The 19,862-nt window shown below is 41.7% G+C and overlaps 1 protein-coding gene across 1 annotated transcript; it reads right to left on the bottom strand.

Moving 5' to 3' along the window:
• Nucleotides 1-15,732: 15,732 nt before the first annotated feature.
• Nucleotides 15,733-19,264, bottom strand: LOC132916498 (uncharacterized). Its single transcript, XM_060976559.1, has 3 exons — nucleotides 19,105-19,264; nucleotides 17,937-18,053; nucleotides 15,733-16,321 (listed from the first exon to the last, which is right to left on the bottom strand). Exons 1-3 carry the CDS (start codon nucleotides 19,163-19,165, stop codon nucleotides 16,197-16,199), a joined length of 303 nt encoding a protein of 100 aa, XP_060832542.1. The 5' UTR covers nucleotides 19,166-19,264; the 3' UTR covers nucleotides 15,733-16,196.
• Between the last annotated feature and the right edge of the window lie 598 nt (nucleotides 19,265-19,862).

Here is a 19,862-nt window from a genome sequence, read left to right as displayed (position 1 = left end):
TGCCGAGAGACCCTTGTAACAGGCTTAACGATATAGAGCGTACGAGATTCTGCTCGTGTATTTAACGTCTCGATCGACTTTTTCAGGCATAACGTTCGCGCGGGCTCGATCGAACGGGCAAAAAAGAGGCGGAAACGGCAGACTCGCGCGATAAGTTACGTCCTCGTGATTGCGACCTCGGCGTCGTGTAATTTTTCCACCTGGAGAAATAATTTGCTCGATAAACAATTTAGATAAACGGTGCTATCTATGCGCCTCCCGTTTATTACCGCCTCGCACTTAACGTTATACTAATAACAATAATTTGCGAGTCCACCTTTAAGTTAACTAATGAGATATTTAGTATGCACGCTATGCCTGGCTCTCGTCGTACTCACCCGTTCATTTACCTTTTTAACTCGGGCCAGGGGAGTCGCGGTAATTGCACGCTATATAAATTATCCCACAAGAAGCATTCGACGTCCGTCATTACCGGCGTGCTTGGCGATATTGTCGCGTTTGAGAATGATTGGTGTGAATAAAAGCAATCGATGATTTCACGATTGAAATTACTCGTCCGGGAGAGTAAGTTGTCCCGAAGATTTATACGAAAACTGGATCGATACCCTTCGGGGCCGTCTGTAGCGTTTAATCCTCGGAAGGGATAATCTTCGACTTTCTGTCGATCGACTATCTTCCACTTCCTTTATTAAATACACCTGTGTACGTCTTGTTATCCTTAACCCTTTCTAGTCTTCTCCTTTCATTCGCTAGTATTATCCACGCTACAGACTAAAAAGTTGAAACGAAACTTCTGCCAAGTTCGTTATTAATTTCCAATTAACTTGAGTAAATGATTTTCTGAGGTAATATAGCTATTTTTTTTTAGTCCGACGGTGTTTTAAGTAAAGAACTTCTTTGAGATAATAGTAAGATAATTTTTGTTAGAGTTTTCTAATTTAACAAGGGGTGCTTCAGACACGATTCTTTTCCAATGAAATTATATGCTACAGCTGCAAACACTGAGCAAACAATAAGTAGGGAAAGCAAATATAATATTTGCCGAGAATAATACGACGTATATTTTTAACAGATTTTTTTAAACAGAAAATTTCCTAGCAAAATTTCCTTGAATTCTTCGATTCACTGAGTCTGCAGTCTTACTTATTGATCACTAGTGTATATATTAAGAGGAGTCCAAAAGTCGAAGCCTTTCAAGATCTTCTATACTACTGCTTGCCATTCCAAACAGTTTACCAAACACCGTATACAAACGTCATTTCACAAAGCAATTTCCAATTCCTTACAACCAACGATCCATCCTATCGAATTCCCATTTGCGAAATGCCTCCAAAATACAGCATATACCTTTGGAAAATCAGCCTCGTGGTCGAGGTAAAATTGTAAAAGGTAAAATAAACAGAATTCCACGTACAAGGTTTTAACGGGTTTCGGAGGCTCGTCGGAGCCACAGCTGGAGCTTTTCCAAGCGGGCCTGCGATGTCGGGGACTTCGTCCTCGTAAAGTTACAGTTGGTACTTCGCCGATACGATTGGCCATCGGCCATCGAGAATAATGGGGCAGTTGGCGAGGGCCGATATAAAGGGAACCATGCCTCGGCTCGGCTTCGGTGTCTGTCGTATTCGTGTTGCCCGGGGCTAAAACGGCCACGGCCGACAACATCGTTCCAGAATGCCCCGGGCACTTCCAAACCCACCGGACGATGCTGCTCGCATACGTAAACGCTAACTTCGTCAGGGACAAAGTGACGCTCGTATACGTAACGGTGGATCGAGTCACGGTTCTGGACAACGAAATGCGAAGGAAGAAGGGGGAAAGCGAGGAGGAGGAGAGGGTTAGTTTGCCATTTCGAGGCACATTCGAAATGTTCGCCGATCGACGTCCACGGTTCGTTTTTGTCCACGGCTTTTTGCAGTCGTTCACGGCCCTGATTATCCACCGTCGAGACCGCGAAAGCCTGTCGAAGGAGCGCTTGAGAACGAATCGACAGGACGCATTAAACCAACGTGGAGAATCGACTCGCGTGATTCAACGTGATGCCATCTTCGTCAAACGGGAAATCGTTCGAGGAAATGGTCCGACGTTTTCAGGATTTTTTACCACGCGATCGAACGAATGGATATTGACACTTTTGGTTATTCCGAGGTAGTCGCCGAAATACTGTTTCGTTGATAAGAAAATATTTCTGATGTAGAAGTTTGTGGTAGTTTTCTGCGAATTTTTAACCATGCGATTCGGATGAATGGATATTGACACTTTCGAGTGGTCTTGTTGAGTTAATCGCTGAAAGACTGTACTGTTGATAAGAAAGATAAGGCTGGGAAACCTGATGAATTTTTGGATCTTCTGGTTGCTAATTAATCATTAATATATACTTCTTTATGTCTGTATGTTTTAACAATGTACCCGTATTATTTATAGTTGCATTGTGAGAGATTTTTAATTTGTTTTTACACCAGTCTTATAGTACAGCGTGAAAAGAAACTGTCTAAAGAGTACCATAAAGAGGCAATGGAAACCAACGAGAAGGGAATTAATTAGCACGAATAAAGACAGTTTTGTACTACTTAGTTTTTTCTCTCGGTGGACTGTGTGAGTCATTGTAAGCTTGAAATTTATGCAAGTACTAGTTCGATCCGCGTTAAGTAGATCTGGAACGTTGTGTACAGGCATATTCAATTTTACGGATCATGGAATGTAAGTCAGAAGTTCTATGTTTTCCTGAAATTTAAATTACCCAATTAGTGTCGGAAATGAAACGAATTAACCTTGATGGAATTAATCAATTTTGCTTGCGTATGTCTTACACAAAAACCAGAAAATTGACAAAAATAAACCTATTGCGTATCTTCTCTGTGGTCTTCATTTCTCTGATCTTGCTTGGCTGATCGATTATCTCATCCATAAAAACATACAAATGGCATCGACGGGATGATTCGAACGGATAACATTCTATGCTCGTTCTTTTTGAGCGCGAAGAGACGAATGTATTCTGAATCAACTACCGTCCACGGTGATGGATCGATCGATCGAGCTAGCCGATCGTCACAATTCACCGATAGATATATATCGGTGGAGATCGCAAGAAGAGGGAACAGATACGCACTCGACTCGTCCATTCGATTGCATCCAGTGCTTTCACTCGTTGCGTTATCTTTCTAATGGACTAAAACGAACACCGTTTACCGCTAGTTTTACGGAATCACGTGCATCCACGTCGATTTATTACTTATCTTGGTATCTAGCTTTTTCCACTAGCCTAATAGATTGATAGTTGTATACGGTATTCATTTGTCCGTCTGGTAAGCTCATTGGGAAAAAGATTGACGCTTAACGTACGGGACACGTTTAGACGTCATTAAACCTCGTATTTTACGACCACGAGCGTCGTGAATTCATAAAATTCGCTTGTATGATTTGTCGATAATCCATTACACGTTTAATTATCTTTTTATAAAATATTATTAAATGTCACGCTCCGTGAAAACGACCGGAGAAAATAACACTTTGAACGTTCGAGAAGTTCGTTCGAATCTTTATAATTAGAATGTCGTTTGTTTCTGACAGAGAAAAATTATAATTTATTACGTAATAGTTTTCAATTTTCGGACATTGGAAAGCAATTATCGCTACGAGTAAGCAGTGTCATCATGTAGAGGTGAACTATAATGGTATTGTACGATAAGCAAATGAAAAGAGGTTTTTAAAATATGGATATACGAATGTGTATAACTTTCAAGATTGGAAGCAAGGAGCGTTGATTATTTATTTATTCAAGTAAAGGGATTCATCGAAGACTTTGGTCCTCTTCCATAATTCATCTTGTACACCACAGATCTCCGCATCCAAGATTAGGTTTATTTATTTGTTACCATTTATTTATCATATAAAGCGACTTCTCTGGTGTATACAAAGAATAGTAGTGGAGATAAAATACCTAATACATACGGATGAAGGTCGTAAAATTAGCGCAAAACCCAACGCGAAATCCATGATTTAAGCAGTGTGAGGAATATCGTAACCGAATGACTGAACAGATTAAATGACAAATGGACGTTGTTAGCATAATCAATCATCCAATTCGTTTAATTGAAAAACATTACCTACAGGGTGCGCCGTTAGAATTCGGACAGAATTCAATTTGTAGTTCCCACCATATTAGAATTCAGATGTTTGTGCTGATTGACTCTGAAGTTAGTTAAATATGTCAATAAGTCTTCTATAACCTCAAAATGACAGAACTCGTTAAGCAAAACCCGGAATACGATAGAAGAGCGGCGATTATAGAAAGTCTTCGCGCCGGGAGAACGCCGGTCGAAATTATAAAATTCTTTAGCTACCCAAGATCGACGGTAATTTAATTTTGTTGTGGGCAAAACCAAATTTCCAGCAAGTGTTCACGTTTTGAGCGTTGTCTCAAGTGAGGGCGACGTCATGCCTCCGCACTTCTTCCAAAAAGGCGAAAGAATCACAAAGGAGGTTTATTTGGAGGTCCTGAAGACAGTAATAAAGCCGTGGATGGAAATTACGGCTTCTGGAAGGCCGTATTTATTTCAACAAGATGGCGCACCTGCTCACACAAGTCATCTTGTTCAAAATTGGCTCTCTGACAATGTGGACATGTTTTGGTCGAAAGATTTCTGGCCTCCTAACAGTCCCGACCTAAACCCATTGGACTATTACGTGTGGGGCGTTATCGAGAGACAAACTAATAAATGCAGGCACCCCAACGTCAACTCCCTACGAGCTGCTATCGAGTCAGAATTCGCGACAATTAAACGCGACCAGTTGAAGTCAGCGTGCTCGCGCTTTAGAGCAAGAATAGAGCAGGTCATAGAGGCAGAGGGTGGTTACATAGAATAAAAGTTCTCAGCAAGGACCCTTTAAATGAGATATAACAACATTTTCATGTGTTTTTGTGTATTGACTTAAATAAACAACTTTCTGCACAAAACTTCTTTTGTCCGGATTCTAACGGCGCACCCTGTATTTAGAAATCCTGGCTGGAGTCGCCTCTAAAAGAAAAGCATCGGGTGTCGAACGCGTAATTAATCGTTGGTCTCGCGACTGGTATCTCTCAAATGGTTCTTTCGAATGTGTAATTCTCGAGGAAGGACGAGATGAGGGAAGAAGGATACACCGAGTGGCGAGTACGGGCACAGAGACCAGAAGGAGTAGGAGGCGGTGGAGGACGATGAGGAGGAGGTGGAGAAGGAGTAGGAAGGCAGGCATAATGGTGGTCACATGCCCCGAGGCATTCTTGCCTTCGTCCGCGGAGAAAAGCAAGAAAAGAGACGAACGACAGAGCGTAGAACAGAGACAACGATTGCTACGATGAAGAAAGATGAAAATAATGTGATGTTTTTGTATCATACGATATACAGACTGCCGGCATGGCGGACCAGTATACGCCTGAGGCGTCCAGCAGGATGTAACGAGGAGAGTCCGAGTGTTGCCCGTGGGTCCGCATATTTTAGGGAGAAGTCGCTCTCTCTCCCTCCTCCCCTTTGCCCTCTGGTTTGGCCCTACGTGTCTTTGAAACGGGTCGTGTCGTGCCCAAGGCGAGAGCCTCGGTTGGTGAGCCACCTCTGTCTCTTTCTTTCTTTCCACTTTGTTCCTTTCTGTTTTTATCTCCGTTTCTCTGTCTCGCTATTCTGTTTCTCCTCATCTTCTTTTTCCATCTTCCTTCGTCTTCTGTTTCCGTCCTATTTATTTTTCCTTTCTCTTCATATCTCATTTTCTGTCCTCTAACGGCTGTGAGAGTTCTGTTAACACGAAGAATCGAGATAGAAAATGTTATCCATGCAAGACAGAGCAATTAATACTAGGATATAGGACGCGAGTGTTTCTGCGCGAGCGCGTGCATCTCGCTTCCCGTTGATATGCAAATCCTCGTCTGTGGAAAATTACCTTGAACCGGGTGGGTGTGTATCCATCGAGCACGGATCGCCGTGAAACGTCACACTTCGATGCAACGCACTGAAACCGATACTTTATTGGATGCTTATCGACTTCTGCCTCGTAACGAACCACGACGTGACTCCTACGCGGTGTGTACCTTTTGGAGTTGTCCAGTTTGGTATGCTCGGCTTGACGGTGCATCGTGGAAAAACAAACGATGATTGAATGCTTGTTCGATCGTGGAATCCTTTGTCTTCAAGGAACGTCTCGGTACGAACGATTGTGCGTTATTAATTTCAATCTTGCGGTTAATTACGAGCTCGAAGATCCAGTCAAGCGCTAACTGACGTTTTCCTTTCTGTTTGCCGTGTAACCATGATCATTATGTACGCAGTCACTGATGGGGCTATTTTAGTCTTTGATTTCTAAATGACTAAGGAAACCATGTTGTACAAAGAAGATTATATCATAGTAATTTGTCCATCTTCATGTAGATTCGAAGTCTGTAACGGGTATGTCAGGATGAAGACATCAAGTTCTTCAAAGGGGCAGATTGAGTACTTGAGGATCCCTTGGAACGGTTCAGATGGCCAAAAAACGTTAACAGGATGACTTTTGGCGGTCCATCGAATTAAGTCACGAGTTGGAAGCATTAAATTCGAAGTAAAAAGGATCCTTTGTCTGACATTATTTCAGCTTCGCAAAATACAGAACGATCCTCGACGAGCCCATGGATTTAAAATTATTATGAGGACCATTTTCCTCCACTTATCCTTCATTCTTGTCAAAGGTTCCAAATATTTAGAAATTTCAGCTTTCAGAAAAGAGAAGGATCTTCACTGATACTATATCCACTCAAATATTCACCCTTCTACTTCTTCGTCTGTTTTTCTATCATCGAGGATTCAAAATTTCCAAAAACCTCACGTTCAGATCTCACACTTGCACGAAAAAAAGAAATTAATCCTCATCGAGGCTACAGATTCAAAATACAGTATCCATCGAAGTATTCACCCTTCCACCTGGTTTTCTACTTTGGTCCTCGCGATGTGCATCGGTGTCGAGCGTGCACGGTGCTCGCACGTATGTATGCCACCGTGGTCGAAGGGAAAGGAAGGAAGGTAGCTGGTCTTTCTCTTGGCTGGTTACGTGACCTCTTGTGGGTGTATGTTTAACCTTTTCGATGGCAGTCGGCAAAGAGAGGAGTATGGCCGGCGGCCCCCGACCACCCCCTCCTGCCACCCACCTACTACTCCCCCTCGATCCCCGGATACCGAGCCTCCGACGATCACCCACGCAAGCGAATGTAAATTACCGGAGGCTGTGAATCATTTTGAGAAGATTCCAGACAGCCCCCGGGCTCCTTCTCTTCGAGTCTGCCTCGCGATGCCCCTTTTTCTCTCTTTCACCCCCCTTTACTTTCTTTCTTCGTCGTCAGCCAGTTATCCTCGTTTGGCCATCGTTTCCATCTTCGTCCCGCGTTCGTAAGACTTACGTAAGTCATCGAACGCTCCCTGAGAAAAGGCAGGCGGCTCCCATAGATGGCCGTGGGATGTGCTCTGGGCCTTACTCCCACCTAGCGCGACCAGGGCCCCGCCAATAACGTTTATTAAGCGCCTTTAGGCTCTCTTTCATTCTCTCTTTCTCTGCTATACGTCCTCACGAAACCTATCACGAATTCCTGTATGATTCGCTATTGCGGTGCAAATCGTGCAATTCATGGTTTCTAAAGTCCTGGCAGAGGGATCCGTGTCTTGGAGACACCAGTTGCATGTGGCGTATACAGCGAGGTTTCGAACTCGACGTACGATAAGATCGAGGATGATATATACGCACGTGCGAGAGGTTTACGGCGTTTCGTTTCGGTCCTTCTTTGTAAAGATAAGTTACTATGGTTGGGATGAGTTAGCCCGTCCAGGTGACTGGCCTTTTCGTAACACAAGTATACGTATAGTACCTTATTGTTCGTAAGTATTAGGATAGTTTTTGTTAAAAATCACTTATATAAAATGTGACATTTGATTTATAATATCAAGGAAACGATAAATTCAATTAATCAGATGCAAATTAACAGTTGCCAACGAATAAAGATAAAGAAAAATGGAATAATCATGAATTATATAATCGTTTCATGAAGTGGAATACTCATTTTTAATTCATTTTTCGAACTCAAAATTTTCTAATACTTGGGAAAGGGATGCATGTGTAATATATCGTGGAAGTTAAAGGTTACTCAGCATACGATGCAACGGAGGCGGATTAGTGGAAGCCAGAAGCCACATATGTTTCCAGACACGCCATGTCGGAATGATAACAACTTGTCAGAACGATCGTGATCGTGCTATTATGTTAGAAGAGAATCATCTTGCGATATATGCACGTATAAAACTGGGACCGCATGATCGTTTTGATCGTCGATCGAAGATCATCTCTGGTTCCGTTTTATCCTCCCGGCGTCAGGATGGAGGTTGTGGATTGCGTGAAGAATCGTCACGATCTCGATGGGCGCGTGGAATCGGTATAAAATTTGTATCGAAAGGCAGTTCGCGCATCGACGGAAGGCACCGTATAATTATATTATTACGGTAGGCAGGATGGTCGTATAATTTACGTATTTACGATTTGTTTTTTGTTTTACCTCGTGCGTCGCATTAATAATTTTGCAGCCATTATAAAATGAATATAAATGTGATCAGTGGCGCAGAATCACGCCGGCACATTGTTATTCGCATGCGAGTGGACCGCATCAGACTAATGACCCCGTGAATTTCAATAATTTCCCCCATGTTCGTTATCCACCGACGAAGGCATGTTAAAGTCGATGCTCGTGTACGATCGAATTTCCAATAATCCGCGTTCGAACTTGAAGTTACACGAGGGACGTCACTCTGGCCTCGTTGTTCGCCCAGCTTTAAGGGTTAAAGTTGCCGGGAGAAAGGCAGAAGTTTGTTCGAGGTCAGAAAGTTTGAAAGTTGTCGAGCATCTCGTCTTTTCTCTCCTCTACGTTTCCCATTCGCTTTTCAATTTCTCTACCGGGCTCGATCGTTGCGGTCGGATCGTTTTCGTTCGTAACGACAGCTGATAACGGGAACTCTGATTAATGCGCCAGATGTAGATGCACAATGCGTCGGGCGAAACGAAAGCTTCGTCCTCTCATTCTGGGATAAAGAGAACGAGAAGCATATTTCGACAAAGGAAACAACCTATCCACGGGCGAAGAAAATTACAGTGTAATAACGCGGGTTTATTTTATCGTCACCGACGGCTATAATTCAATCTGTTCGGTGAGTTTAACGAGGAGGCTTAACCGCAATTAATCTCACACACTCGTCTAATAATTCTCCCATAACCACTCCATTAACCATCACCGGCGGGCCACGCCGTGCTTTTAAACTCACGTGCTTTGCTCCGTTCGCGTATTTATCGTCCTGTACGCTTTTCCCTACGTGGCAAACAAGATTTACTCGGCTAGGCGTCAAAGTTTGGCGTTTCCTCGCGACGCGCAACGACCAGCTCACAATCTATGGTAAAAGGTTCGGTTATGATAAAAGTAGCCTGCGAGATTATCAAATAAGCAGAAAACTTTTATCGGTTTGTTAAACGAAAATGCGTCACGGTACTCCGCCAACTTTCGCCCCTTTGGCTTGTCTGCTCGCCTCGACCTCACCTTCGCTGGAACCGAGCGGTAATTACGTTCGTTGCAGGTAGCCATCTCACCGTGTAGCTTCATCGACCCGACTTCCAACCGATTCGTGCGCCAATGATAGTTTCCAATGATTTGGTTCGACGATTTGATATCGCGATTGTGGTCACCGATCCGATCGTATTATCCGAGCAATCGTGCGGGCGGAATCGATGTCAACAAACGAAGTAGCGTGATTAATTGGGTTATCGTTTATTTCCAGATCGTTACACTCTGATAAAACGATCGTGTTCAGGATAGAAAAGAAGAGCGAGGAACGAAAACAGGCTGGATAGACGAGAACAGATTTATATTTAATTTTATTTTTCATTGTATTTATACGCTTTATTCTCTACTTCCATTTTTATTTTTTAAAAATATACGCAAAGTATATCACGTTTTATGAATTTGAATAAATAGGTATTGGTCGGTGGTTCGAAATGTTTTTTCACTGCTCTTACAGAAGACCGCACAGGGATAATTTTGCCTCATTCGAATGCCGGGTTATTAAAAACAATTCGAATGGAAAATTCAATAATACCATCGATGTGCACATTGAAACGTATAGCACGGTTGAAATCGTTATTCCGTGTGCTGATCTTGTGCTTGTTTTAGAAATCGACGGAAATTGAAAATGATAATACGATTCGATAAATTTCCTTCGGGAGACCAACGAATACGTAGAATTAATCTTTATCCAAAGACCGTATCGCGATCGTTGCGGAACGATACTTTTCGTACCGAGCTACAACCACGTGACCGTTTTATCACGATTAAGACGAAGGATCGAAAGAAATAGAAGCAATGACGTAGAAAACGAAGACGAGGACGAGGAGAACGATGAGAAGAGAAACAGTAACAGCGGAGAATCGGCGGTGGAAGGCAGCCGAGGAAACGTTGGTAAAGCAGCCCGTTCCCTTTTCTTCCGTCCGTGAAGTCTGCTTATAGGCAGTCGGGTCCCGGGGCGACTCGTGAAGATCGTGAAGATCGAGCGAGACGGTGATACACGAAGAAGGCGCTGGCCCGTGTTGGCTCGCGGGGGCGTTCGAGCGCTTCGAAGCTCTTGCACACGTCGCGAAAGGGAGAGATAGAGGGACGAAGAGGATAGGATTGCTGGTTATAGAAATAGAGACAGAGACAGAAAGAGAGTAGGAAGGTGAATGTAGAGTGGCATGCTCCGCGAAGCTTCGCGGAGAGACAGAGAGAGAATTCTGGTGTATTCTGGAGCGCTCGAAGCATCGCTGAGAACAGCGGATAACATTCTCTCTCTCTTTCACCTTTTCCATATCGTCCTTCTCTAGATCTCACCTTCTCTTTCCCTTCAGCGCCGCGGTCATCTCGTTCTCTCTTTCCCGCTTCGTTTGCCTCTCACTGCAATTAGGGAATTGCCCGGGGTATCTCGCATTCATCGCAAATGCAACCACGCTGACATGAACCACCGTGGTAAAAGTGTGCAATGGGTTATTTTCATGCATTGTTCGCGAAAACGCGGCTTCGGCGAATTAGCTGGCTGTTCGCGTCGAGATCCCGGGTTATCGCGTATCCTGTTCCTGGTTACCTGGCCCTGCATGCCTCTTTCGGGGTGTCTAAAGTTTCGTTTATCAGCTGCTTTTCTCATATCGTCGTTATCCTTCCTCTCTTCCTTTCTCACCACTTACATACGTGTACCTGTCTCTTCCAAAGAGAAACTTTAGTCAAACACGTTTCGAAGCACATTTAAAGGCGCGATCGATGCAAATGACAGTTTACGGGCGGTTGTGAGATTTTTTAAATTGGAAATGCGACTGTCGGTCGTTAATTATTATTGAGCGAACGCTTCGCGTGCAAAAAAACATCGATCGACGTGTCACTGATTGACGTTGCACAGCGCGACGCGACGACCAGCCAGGTGCTCGAATGATATATCGCGATAGATTAACCCTTTCACAAGCGATCCGCGTTCTCCTTGACGAATCCATGTTAGCCATGTCCATGTAGATGGATAATTGCATCCAGGTAAGAAATCATCGAGGAAAAAGGTCGTATTAAATTGTTCCCTTTTTTGTCGTTTTTATCTTAATGCTGTTCAATTTATTTAAGCTGCAATCTAGCGATGTGTAATAATATTTTTATGTTTAGATAGATAGTTATTAAGAGGAAATTAACGGTATTTTCGTGTCTCTTATCTATTATTGAAACGAATTCCCGAGTTATGAAATACCCATGTACTCCACACGATAATAAAATATTTGGTGTCGTTCAAGTATTTTCAAGTATACTCATAGTTTGTAATTCATAGTTTTCATGCGTATAATTTAAAAAATTCAACCTACGTAAATAACCATTTTGTTAAATATTATAAACCACGGTACATTTTCATCCTCTGCATTTTTAAACCCTCATTTTCATGAATCCATAAAAATCGGCAGTCAACTCATTACGTATGTATGTTATGTTAATGAATAGTTTCTCTAAGTGCTTCTGCAATAAATCTTCATAGTACATGAATGTCAAGGAAAGAAACTCGCAACAAGAAACACGGAGTTACCCGCTTCTTCACCTTCTGAAAGATCGCCGAATAAAATCTGACCGAGTCATCAATTACTTTTATCTAGAAACGAAACACGCTTTCGTCAGCAGTTTCTCTCATTTCTTTCTCCCAACCGTTCGCCGTTTTTTCTATTTCAAGCAACGACGACGACGATGATCCTCGTGAACCCACCCCTCGAGCCAGACGACTTTTTCTTCGACACCCGAGGCGTCGGTTGTGAGACGCCCGCGAAAAATGGTCGCGCGTTCAGGTACTTCATTAATATTTCATTTCGTTGCTTATCGTTACCGCGGAGCCGCGCCGCGGAGGCGCGCCCCAGGGCATCGTTACTCCCTCCAAGCGAGCATACAAGGCGAACGAAAAGGTGGAGGGCGAGAAAGGCCGAGGGAAAGGGCCAGGGAAAAGAAGGAAAGACAAATATAGAGCGGCGGAACGAACGAGAAGCTACCCCGACTCGAGGCCGTGCTGCACTTTATTACATCGAAAGACGAAATGCAGCAGCGCCGGTAGTTTCTCCGCCCTGCAGAAACAGGGACAAACTTTCCGCGCTCTCCTAATCGTAATCCTCGTTACCATCTCTTGTAAAATGACGAGCTCGCTGTCCCTTATCCATCTTTCGCGAACTACATTTCCTCCATCCTTTATGCAACTTTTCTACTCTGAATTGGTGAGGTCAGATCGCTGATAAATAAGCGATGAGTAAAAAGTTAATCAGAAGTTTGACTAACAACTGGAAAGTCAAACTCGTAATTTAAGGATACCAAACGTAGAATTTCCAATGTGAAAAATTTCATGCGAATAATATTCCGACAGTAACAATGGTAAACGTGTGGAAGAGAGTATATCATATGATCCGCGTCACACTGGTTAAGTGTTAAACTGGATGGAACGTAGAGCATTTCCTCTAGATTACCTTTTTCGTATATTTAGATTTCTGTTAGTATACGCAACAAGCTTTCCGTTTTGCCATAATTATAGATAAATCTAGATACAAAAGAATATACTCACGATTAACAAAATCATCAAAATCGTCAAAATCCATACAAACTCACACCATAATCAACGATCTACATCTATAACGTAACCACTGTTACAGAATCTTTTCTCAATTTCTAAGAAAAAAAAAGATGGCTCAAGACTCGGAATCTGTTTCCGTAATAAAAAGAATCAGATTTCTCTATAGTGTGAGGAGACCGCGAACGTACGCGGTTAAAACGATGAAACACGAGCCGCGATACTATTGGTAGGAGGTATAACGTAGCAGGGACTGAAAGTGCGATACGAGAAAGGGTAGAGGAACGAGGACGACAGGCAGAGGGGAAGACGGAAGAGGACGAAGAAGGGAAGCAGGAGAAGAGGAGCCGTGGTCCGCCGTGAAGTCGCCGCAGGCTTCACAGAGCGTATTGTCTCGTTGAATGTCCGGAGGGCACCGTGAATCCCTCCACCTCGACGATGCCCTCCGCCCTTCACCCTTTCTGCCCGCGGAGAGCCGCCAGGCGGAGACGGGGGTGAAGAGGACGCACGAAGCTCGCCGCTATCTCCTCTCGTTTCCGTGCCCGCAGCGGAACGACCGTTGCTCCGCTGTACTTCGTGGTGGGGTACACCTCCGCGTCTACCCTCGGGGGCATCTTCCACACAACGCAGGGGGGCCGGGGGGCGAGGCGGGGGCCTTCTTCTTCTACGCTGCATGATTCCGCGCCTTCGCCCCCGGGCTAACCGAAACGGCTCTTACGTGTGTATATGTAAGTACACGTACCAACGTACTGGCATCTGCCTGCAGTGCTCCGGGCAAGGTGTACTTCTTCTTCATCATCTTCCTCTTCGTCGTCCTCGTCCTCGTCTTCGTCTCGTCTCTCTTCCCGTTTCTCTACTTACCTTCGTCTCTTCGCGTTCGTCTTGATAATTCCAACTTCTTCGCGTCATTTCGTGGTTTGTGGGAGGGAACACGTTATGAGGACGTATTTTGGGTCTGGTGATTTGGAAATCCGGGATTAGTTATGGGAAAATTTGGGAGAGAATTTATGGAGTTCGAGGAATTGGTATTTCGTAGATGATATTGGATCGAGGATGAAGTCGTTTCGAGCGAATGTGAAAAGTTTGTCGTAAGCGATCATTGTTCTCTGATTTACATTTTGCTGGAGTCATGTAACGTAGAAATCAAGATTTGTTTCTAAAGAATTGTTTCTTATAAAACATTTAAAACGATACTAAGTCCAAATTACGTATTCTTTTATAGTAATTCAAAATAAATATTATACTATTGCTTAACTGTGGATGTTCCTAGTTACTAAAAGATCCAACCAGTATCTTCGAGTATTTTACATATTTTCGCCTATTATGTGCAATCCATACGTTTTTGTACCTTGAAATTTTTTCATGAAAACTCGCCATCTACCCATTACCAACTCAAGCATTGCTACCATCACGATAATATGGTACACATTTCCGCTTCCGGCTGAATGAAATGCACTCTTCTTAGAAAAAGCATCGCTTCTAACGTAGTAAATCATCGATATACCAATCCGTTTCTTGCCCGCAATTTCTTTACTATCTGTCATTTAATTCTATTTTATCGAAACGAGGATGTTTCTCTCGTTACCTTCCGGAGAATTCCTCGGTCTCGTCCGTGGCATGTTTCTATATTTAGTGTCACATGTTCCTCGTGCTTCGCCTCGGGCAAGGTACCTCTTCTTTCTTGCTTCTTCATCTCTTTTCGATCGTAGATGAAGAATACATCTTAGCATTCAAATAATCTTTCGTTTTAGACGCCAACACTTTATAACGTTAATTCGTATTAACGAAGGCGTCACCGTTCCAGGGTTTCTTATCTCGCGAGCAAAGATGGCCAACGATAGGAGAAGCCTCTGGCGTCTTCTCTTTCTCTTCCGCACACGATTCTCCGAGTAGCTGCTCGAGGGCTGACCAACACGACTCTAAATCTCCTGTGCGTGCGTTTCTGCACCATCAAATGTCCTGCCTGCATTGCCTGCAGCTACGCGTACCCCTCCTATCCATTTCTTATTTCTTCCTGCTTCTCTTTACTCTCTTGCGCGTCCTTCCTGTTTCTTTTCAGTGCCTCGCTGTCCCTCGCGTTGGATTTATATCGACGCGATTATTGTGCAACGATACGATGTTTGATAATCATTTTGTGGAGATATATTAATATCTGTCGGTTTTTTGAAACTTGTTTATTTCATGTACTATCTTAAGTTTAACATTATTTAAATTTTCATATTTTATAATCTTATTTCTTTCGTTTCGTGACATTAAACAATGCTTTTCAATTTATCGATAATTACCGACCTCGTGAATAAGATGTTAAAATGTAGACATTGATCACAGATAATAATTTCACAACCGGAAATATCGGTCAAGGATATCATATTATTGTTTGCTACTTTATCAGAAAAATACGATCAATAATGCGATAAACGTTCATTGCCCCAATGCCTTGTCTTACGTAGCATAAAAAGCTATATATATATATACACACCCTATGTCCTTGTTATATCTTTAATGATCTAATTATAAAAATCTCTTACGCAAACAACGATAAATCGTAGCCATTGACTGGCGATAATAGGTGAACAATTTCTAGAGTAAAGGAGTAAATTCCACATTGTCTGTCAGATACGAATATTTTATTATAAACACTTTTCCTCCTCGTGACCATGTAGCGTTTTACATGTTATAGTCTTCTCTCGGCGTTGAAACGAATGCATCGAGTCACCGCGAACATTTACGACGTATGAGAGCCAACGTTTTCACATTTGCACTAATTTCACGCAGACGAGTGCCACATCTGTGCGACAGGCCGCGTATTCGCAATTATCACGCGGCGTACGCCATTTTTCATTCGTTATACGGGCTTAGCCCACACGCCACGCATTTACCGTTGTAATTGTAAAACCAATTAAGTCGGTTTTCTACCGTTCTACGGAACAGATGCGTCACATCGCGTGATATTACGTTCGCATCAGATACGAGCCGCAGCTGATGTCGAAACTAATCGCTTACATTAACACTACGATCCAGACGTTGGACAGGCCTTTTGTTGTTGCCTGTTTTTCCCCTCCTGATCGATTAAACTAACGTGCAGCAGTCTTTGTTAGCTGGACAATCGACCGCTGCTTGACGCAGTAACTGGTTACAGTAGTCTAAGCATTCGCCTCCGAAGTGCCGGCAATGAGTCCTATATTCCGATTTCACTGTGAACAGAAATTGTCTCTTTCATACAGTGGAACAGGATGTAGAAATTGTAGGGGAATTGATCGTTTGATAACGGATTGCTTTTTTGTTGAGTCGATACTACTTTTGACATGCCAGTGAGGAGTTTCTAAAAACTGTCGGTTGAAATGATAAATAAGAGGTCGTACATATTCATGCGTGACAGTGGTAAAGAAATCTTCTATGATATGATATAGCTGCTAAGATGTTGCAGAAAGAAAAATTTGAAGATCATACGACAAAAGTTACATTTTTGTCTTTTATTGACGCGTATATCACAAACAATCTATTTTTCTCTTTTTGTTTCATCTAAGAATTAAATACGTGTTTATACACCGACCTAAATATTTTATCGGTCGATTATCTGTTTCATATGCTTAAACTTTAACAGAATATTTTTCTTCTCGTTTATGTTATATTATAATGCCCCTTTTTATTCATAAAATAGCATCATAATCAGAAAATTAACAATAAACATTGATAAAAAATTTATATCTCTTCACTGTGTCCTTAAAATTCACGTGCGACACGATAATGCATATTGGAAATTTTCTAATCATGTATCGTATTGTCCGATGAATTACACTTTTAAATATCGAATGAAGAAATAGTTGAAGGAAACATTAGATGGGGCAGAGGAACAGATTGAATGAATACTAAAGAGGAATAAAATTGAAAGAGCCGATTGGATGTAGTAGGCTAGCGACATGTTTCGTGAAAGTGCGGACACAGTGACGCATGAATTAACTCGTCGACGTGTTCGTTCGAAATTCACGGCGCGCAAAAGTGAATCTCGAGAGTATTCGATTTGGCACAGTAGAAATTATGGTGTTGCGTGTGTGCCGTACCGGCGAGCGTGAAATTGCTATATCCAGTTGTAACGCACGGTTACGTTATCGTTACTGCCTCATAATTACCATCGGTCTTCTGTGTGTATTTTATACCGTGACAGGAATAAACGAAAGCGTGCCGTTTCCATACCAGCTCGCGGACATCAATAAAGAACTCGTGCAAACGATGGAAATACGTAAATTACGCTTCAAACTAACCTAACGTCAAACTCCTTTCACGAACTGCTTATTAGTAACCAACCGAGGAAATGAATATTCTTGTTTCTCTTATAGTTATTGCGTTTAGGTACGAAAATTCTAGATAATCGACGATATAATTTATTACCTCGTTCAAGTCTAATTGAAGAGATTCCTGGAGAAAGGTCCCATAAGACGAAACAGTGACTCGAATTTTAATTGGATTAGAAGTATTAATTCTAGTTTGCTAATATCAGCTAAGTTTCGATCGATAATTATAATTGCTGTTAAAGAACCTTGTTCTTTTTATATTTGTATAATGAAGAAAATTTGTATAATTTGTATCTTCATAAAATAATTCAGTTATTGAGTTAGAAAACAGGCTCATCGAAAATATTTATCAGGAAACTCGAACAAATTTTACTTTATTTAATACATTGTATTATGAAGTACATGTGACGTGAACGAAATAAAAGATTTATAATAAAATAACTAGATAGACACATTTTTCAGAAAGTTCCTCAACTGCTCTATTTAGAAACCATACTAGATCAAATAATACACTTACCCACGCTGCAACATGTGTCACCTGATTGTGGACACGTAGCACCAACTACCCAATCCTCACATTTCCTCGGTTCAAGGCAATTCTCTTCAGGACATATGTTGTTTGCGTTTGTATACTCTGGAAATAGAACATTAATATTATCAGCTTATTATTGTTGAGGATCTTTAAGTAATTGGTTGGGCATCGTGCGACGAAATTTTGTACGATCGACAGAAGAGTTTCGATGGAACATGAGGTCAGTGAAGCGAGCGAAACGATGGAAGGGTTGAGGCGGGCTCGCTGGGGCGAATATTTCAATTTACCAGGACGTTGCTGTGTCGCGGTAAAGAAAGCCACTCGTTCTTCGTCCCATCAAATGGAAGTTTGTAGCTATTTATGGGTCTTGCATGCCGCCACAATGTAAAATCACAGTTAAACATCGAACGAAAAAGATCGAAGGTACTACAAGTGAATAATTTGATAAAATTCACAATTATTCAGATACTTATATTCAATTTAAGAATAGATTATTTATCAGATTATCAGCTTCTATTATCTTGCAAGTGTTTAGATTATAGCGTTGAATTAAAGTGGCTAGTCTGAGAAGCGAATTACCTTGATTTCTCCTACCGTTTGCAAAATAATATCCGGGTGACGAAGCGAGTGAAAATTCTTTGTAAGGTCGAGACTCTTCGTTGATCTTAAAGTCATTTATTTTTGTAGAATTGTTACCATCTTTCAGGCGTTGATATAAGAAATATTTACTTTTTAATATGTACATTGCAACGATTTGTTAGATTTATAAAACCATGCGATACATTACTTATTCGAATCCATCGCCAAAATATTGGTTAACGCTATAACTATCAACCTGTGTTGCGAGTAATGTAAATATATTTATTTAACATGGTATAATGGAAATAAATAAGCCGATATAACTATACAAAAATAAATAACAGATATACATAATTATATTGTGTAGAAATATACACGCATGGATAATAATAATTAAAGTAGCACAATAGAAATAAATAGGTATAAATATAATTATATAATAAAGGTAATAAATATACATAGTTATATTTTTACCTCAGTAATTACAAAAGCGAAAAATTACTATTATTTTGACAAATCTGGTAGTTCTAGCGTTAAGTTAATCGATTTGGTCGTTAGATCTCTGTTTCCTTACCGATGGAGAACAGCAGGACGGCCACGAGGGCGACGAGAAAAACAGACAGGCAGAGCTTCATGTTGTCGTTGATGATGTGTCGAGGAACGCGTACCTCTTTGACAGTCGACGATTCAATGGTCTCACTTTCCCGGGTCGAGCATTATATAAACGTAAGCGACCAACGTTACGCTACACGTATACACTCGCACACAGGCAGTCGCCCGCCCATTTCGTCGTCGTGCATTTCATTATCTCTCCAAGTCCAATGTACGAACACGTTGTTAGTTCTGTCTTAAAGCAATTCGATCGATCGGTCACAGTGATTTCCGGAATGAAGCACGCTTTTGTACTTCCTCTCGCGAGTAAACAATTGACGCACGTACAGCTTGTTAGGCATGTTGACGACTGGATTAATGTTTAATCTGTGACATTCGTGCAATATCGAATGTTTTCATTTTATTCATTTTTGCCTACCATAGAGAGGAGAAGTATCGAAGATATTTTTCTACGACATTAAAATTAACTCTTGGAGAGTATATGTTTTTAGATTTATATACTACTTTTTACATTTTGCTATAGATAACGAGTAATTTCTTCCCACTTTTCTTTCTCGTTAAGATAAATGTCAAAGATAACGAACTGAGATCTTCGTATCGATCTTTAGCATCCATGTAACCGCAGATTTTTAATTTCTATCTCTTTCAAGCCCTTGTTTTGCAAATGTAGATATTGGAAATGTAGATTTTCAATGTGTAAAGTGGTTATTTTCTGAAGAT

This window comes from Bombus pascuorum, chromosome 2, assembly GCF_905332965.1.
Source record: "Bombus pascuorum chromosome 2, iyBomPasc1.1, whole genome shotgun sequence".
NCBI lineage: Eukaryota > Metazoa > Arthropoda > Insecta > Hymenoptera > Apidae > Bombus > Bombus pascuorum.
Note: the sequence above shows the minus strand (reverse complement) of the source record. Positions and strands in the feature narration are given on the sequence as shown.

Coding starts and splice junctions, on each gene's coding strand:
- LOC132916498 (XM_060976559.1), bottom strand. CDS start 19,165: ATGAAGCTCTGCCTGTCTGTTTTTCTCGTCGCCCTCGTGGCCGTCCTG. Junction 18,054..19,104: donor CGTCCTGCTGTTCTCCATCG/GTAAGGAAACAG, acceptor TTCTATTTCCAG/AGTATACAAACGCAAACAAC. Junction 16,322..17,936: donor TGACACATGTTGCAGCGTGG/GTAAGTGTATTA, acceptor TTCTGTTCACAG/TGAAATCGGAATATAGGACT.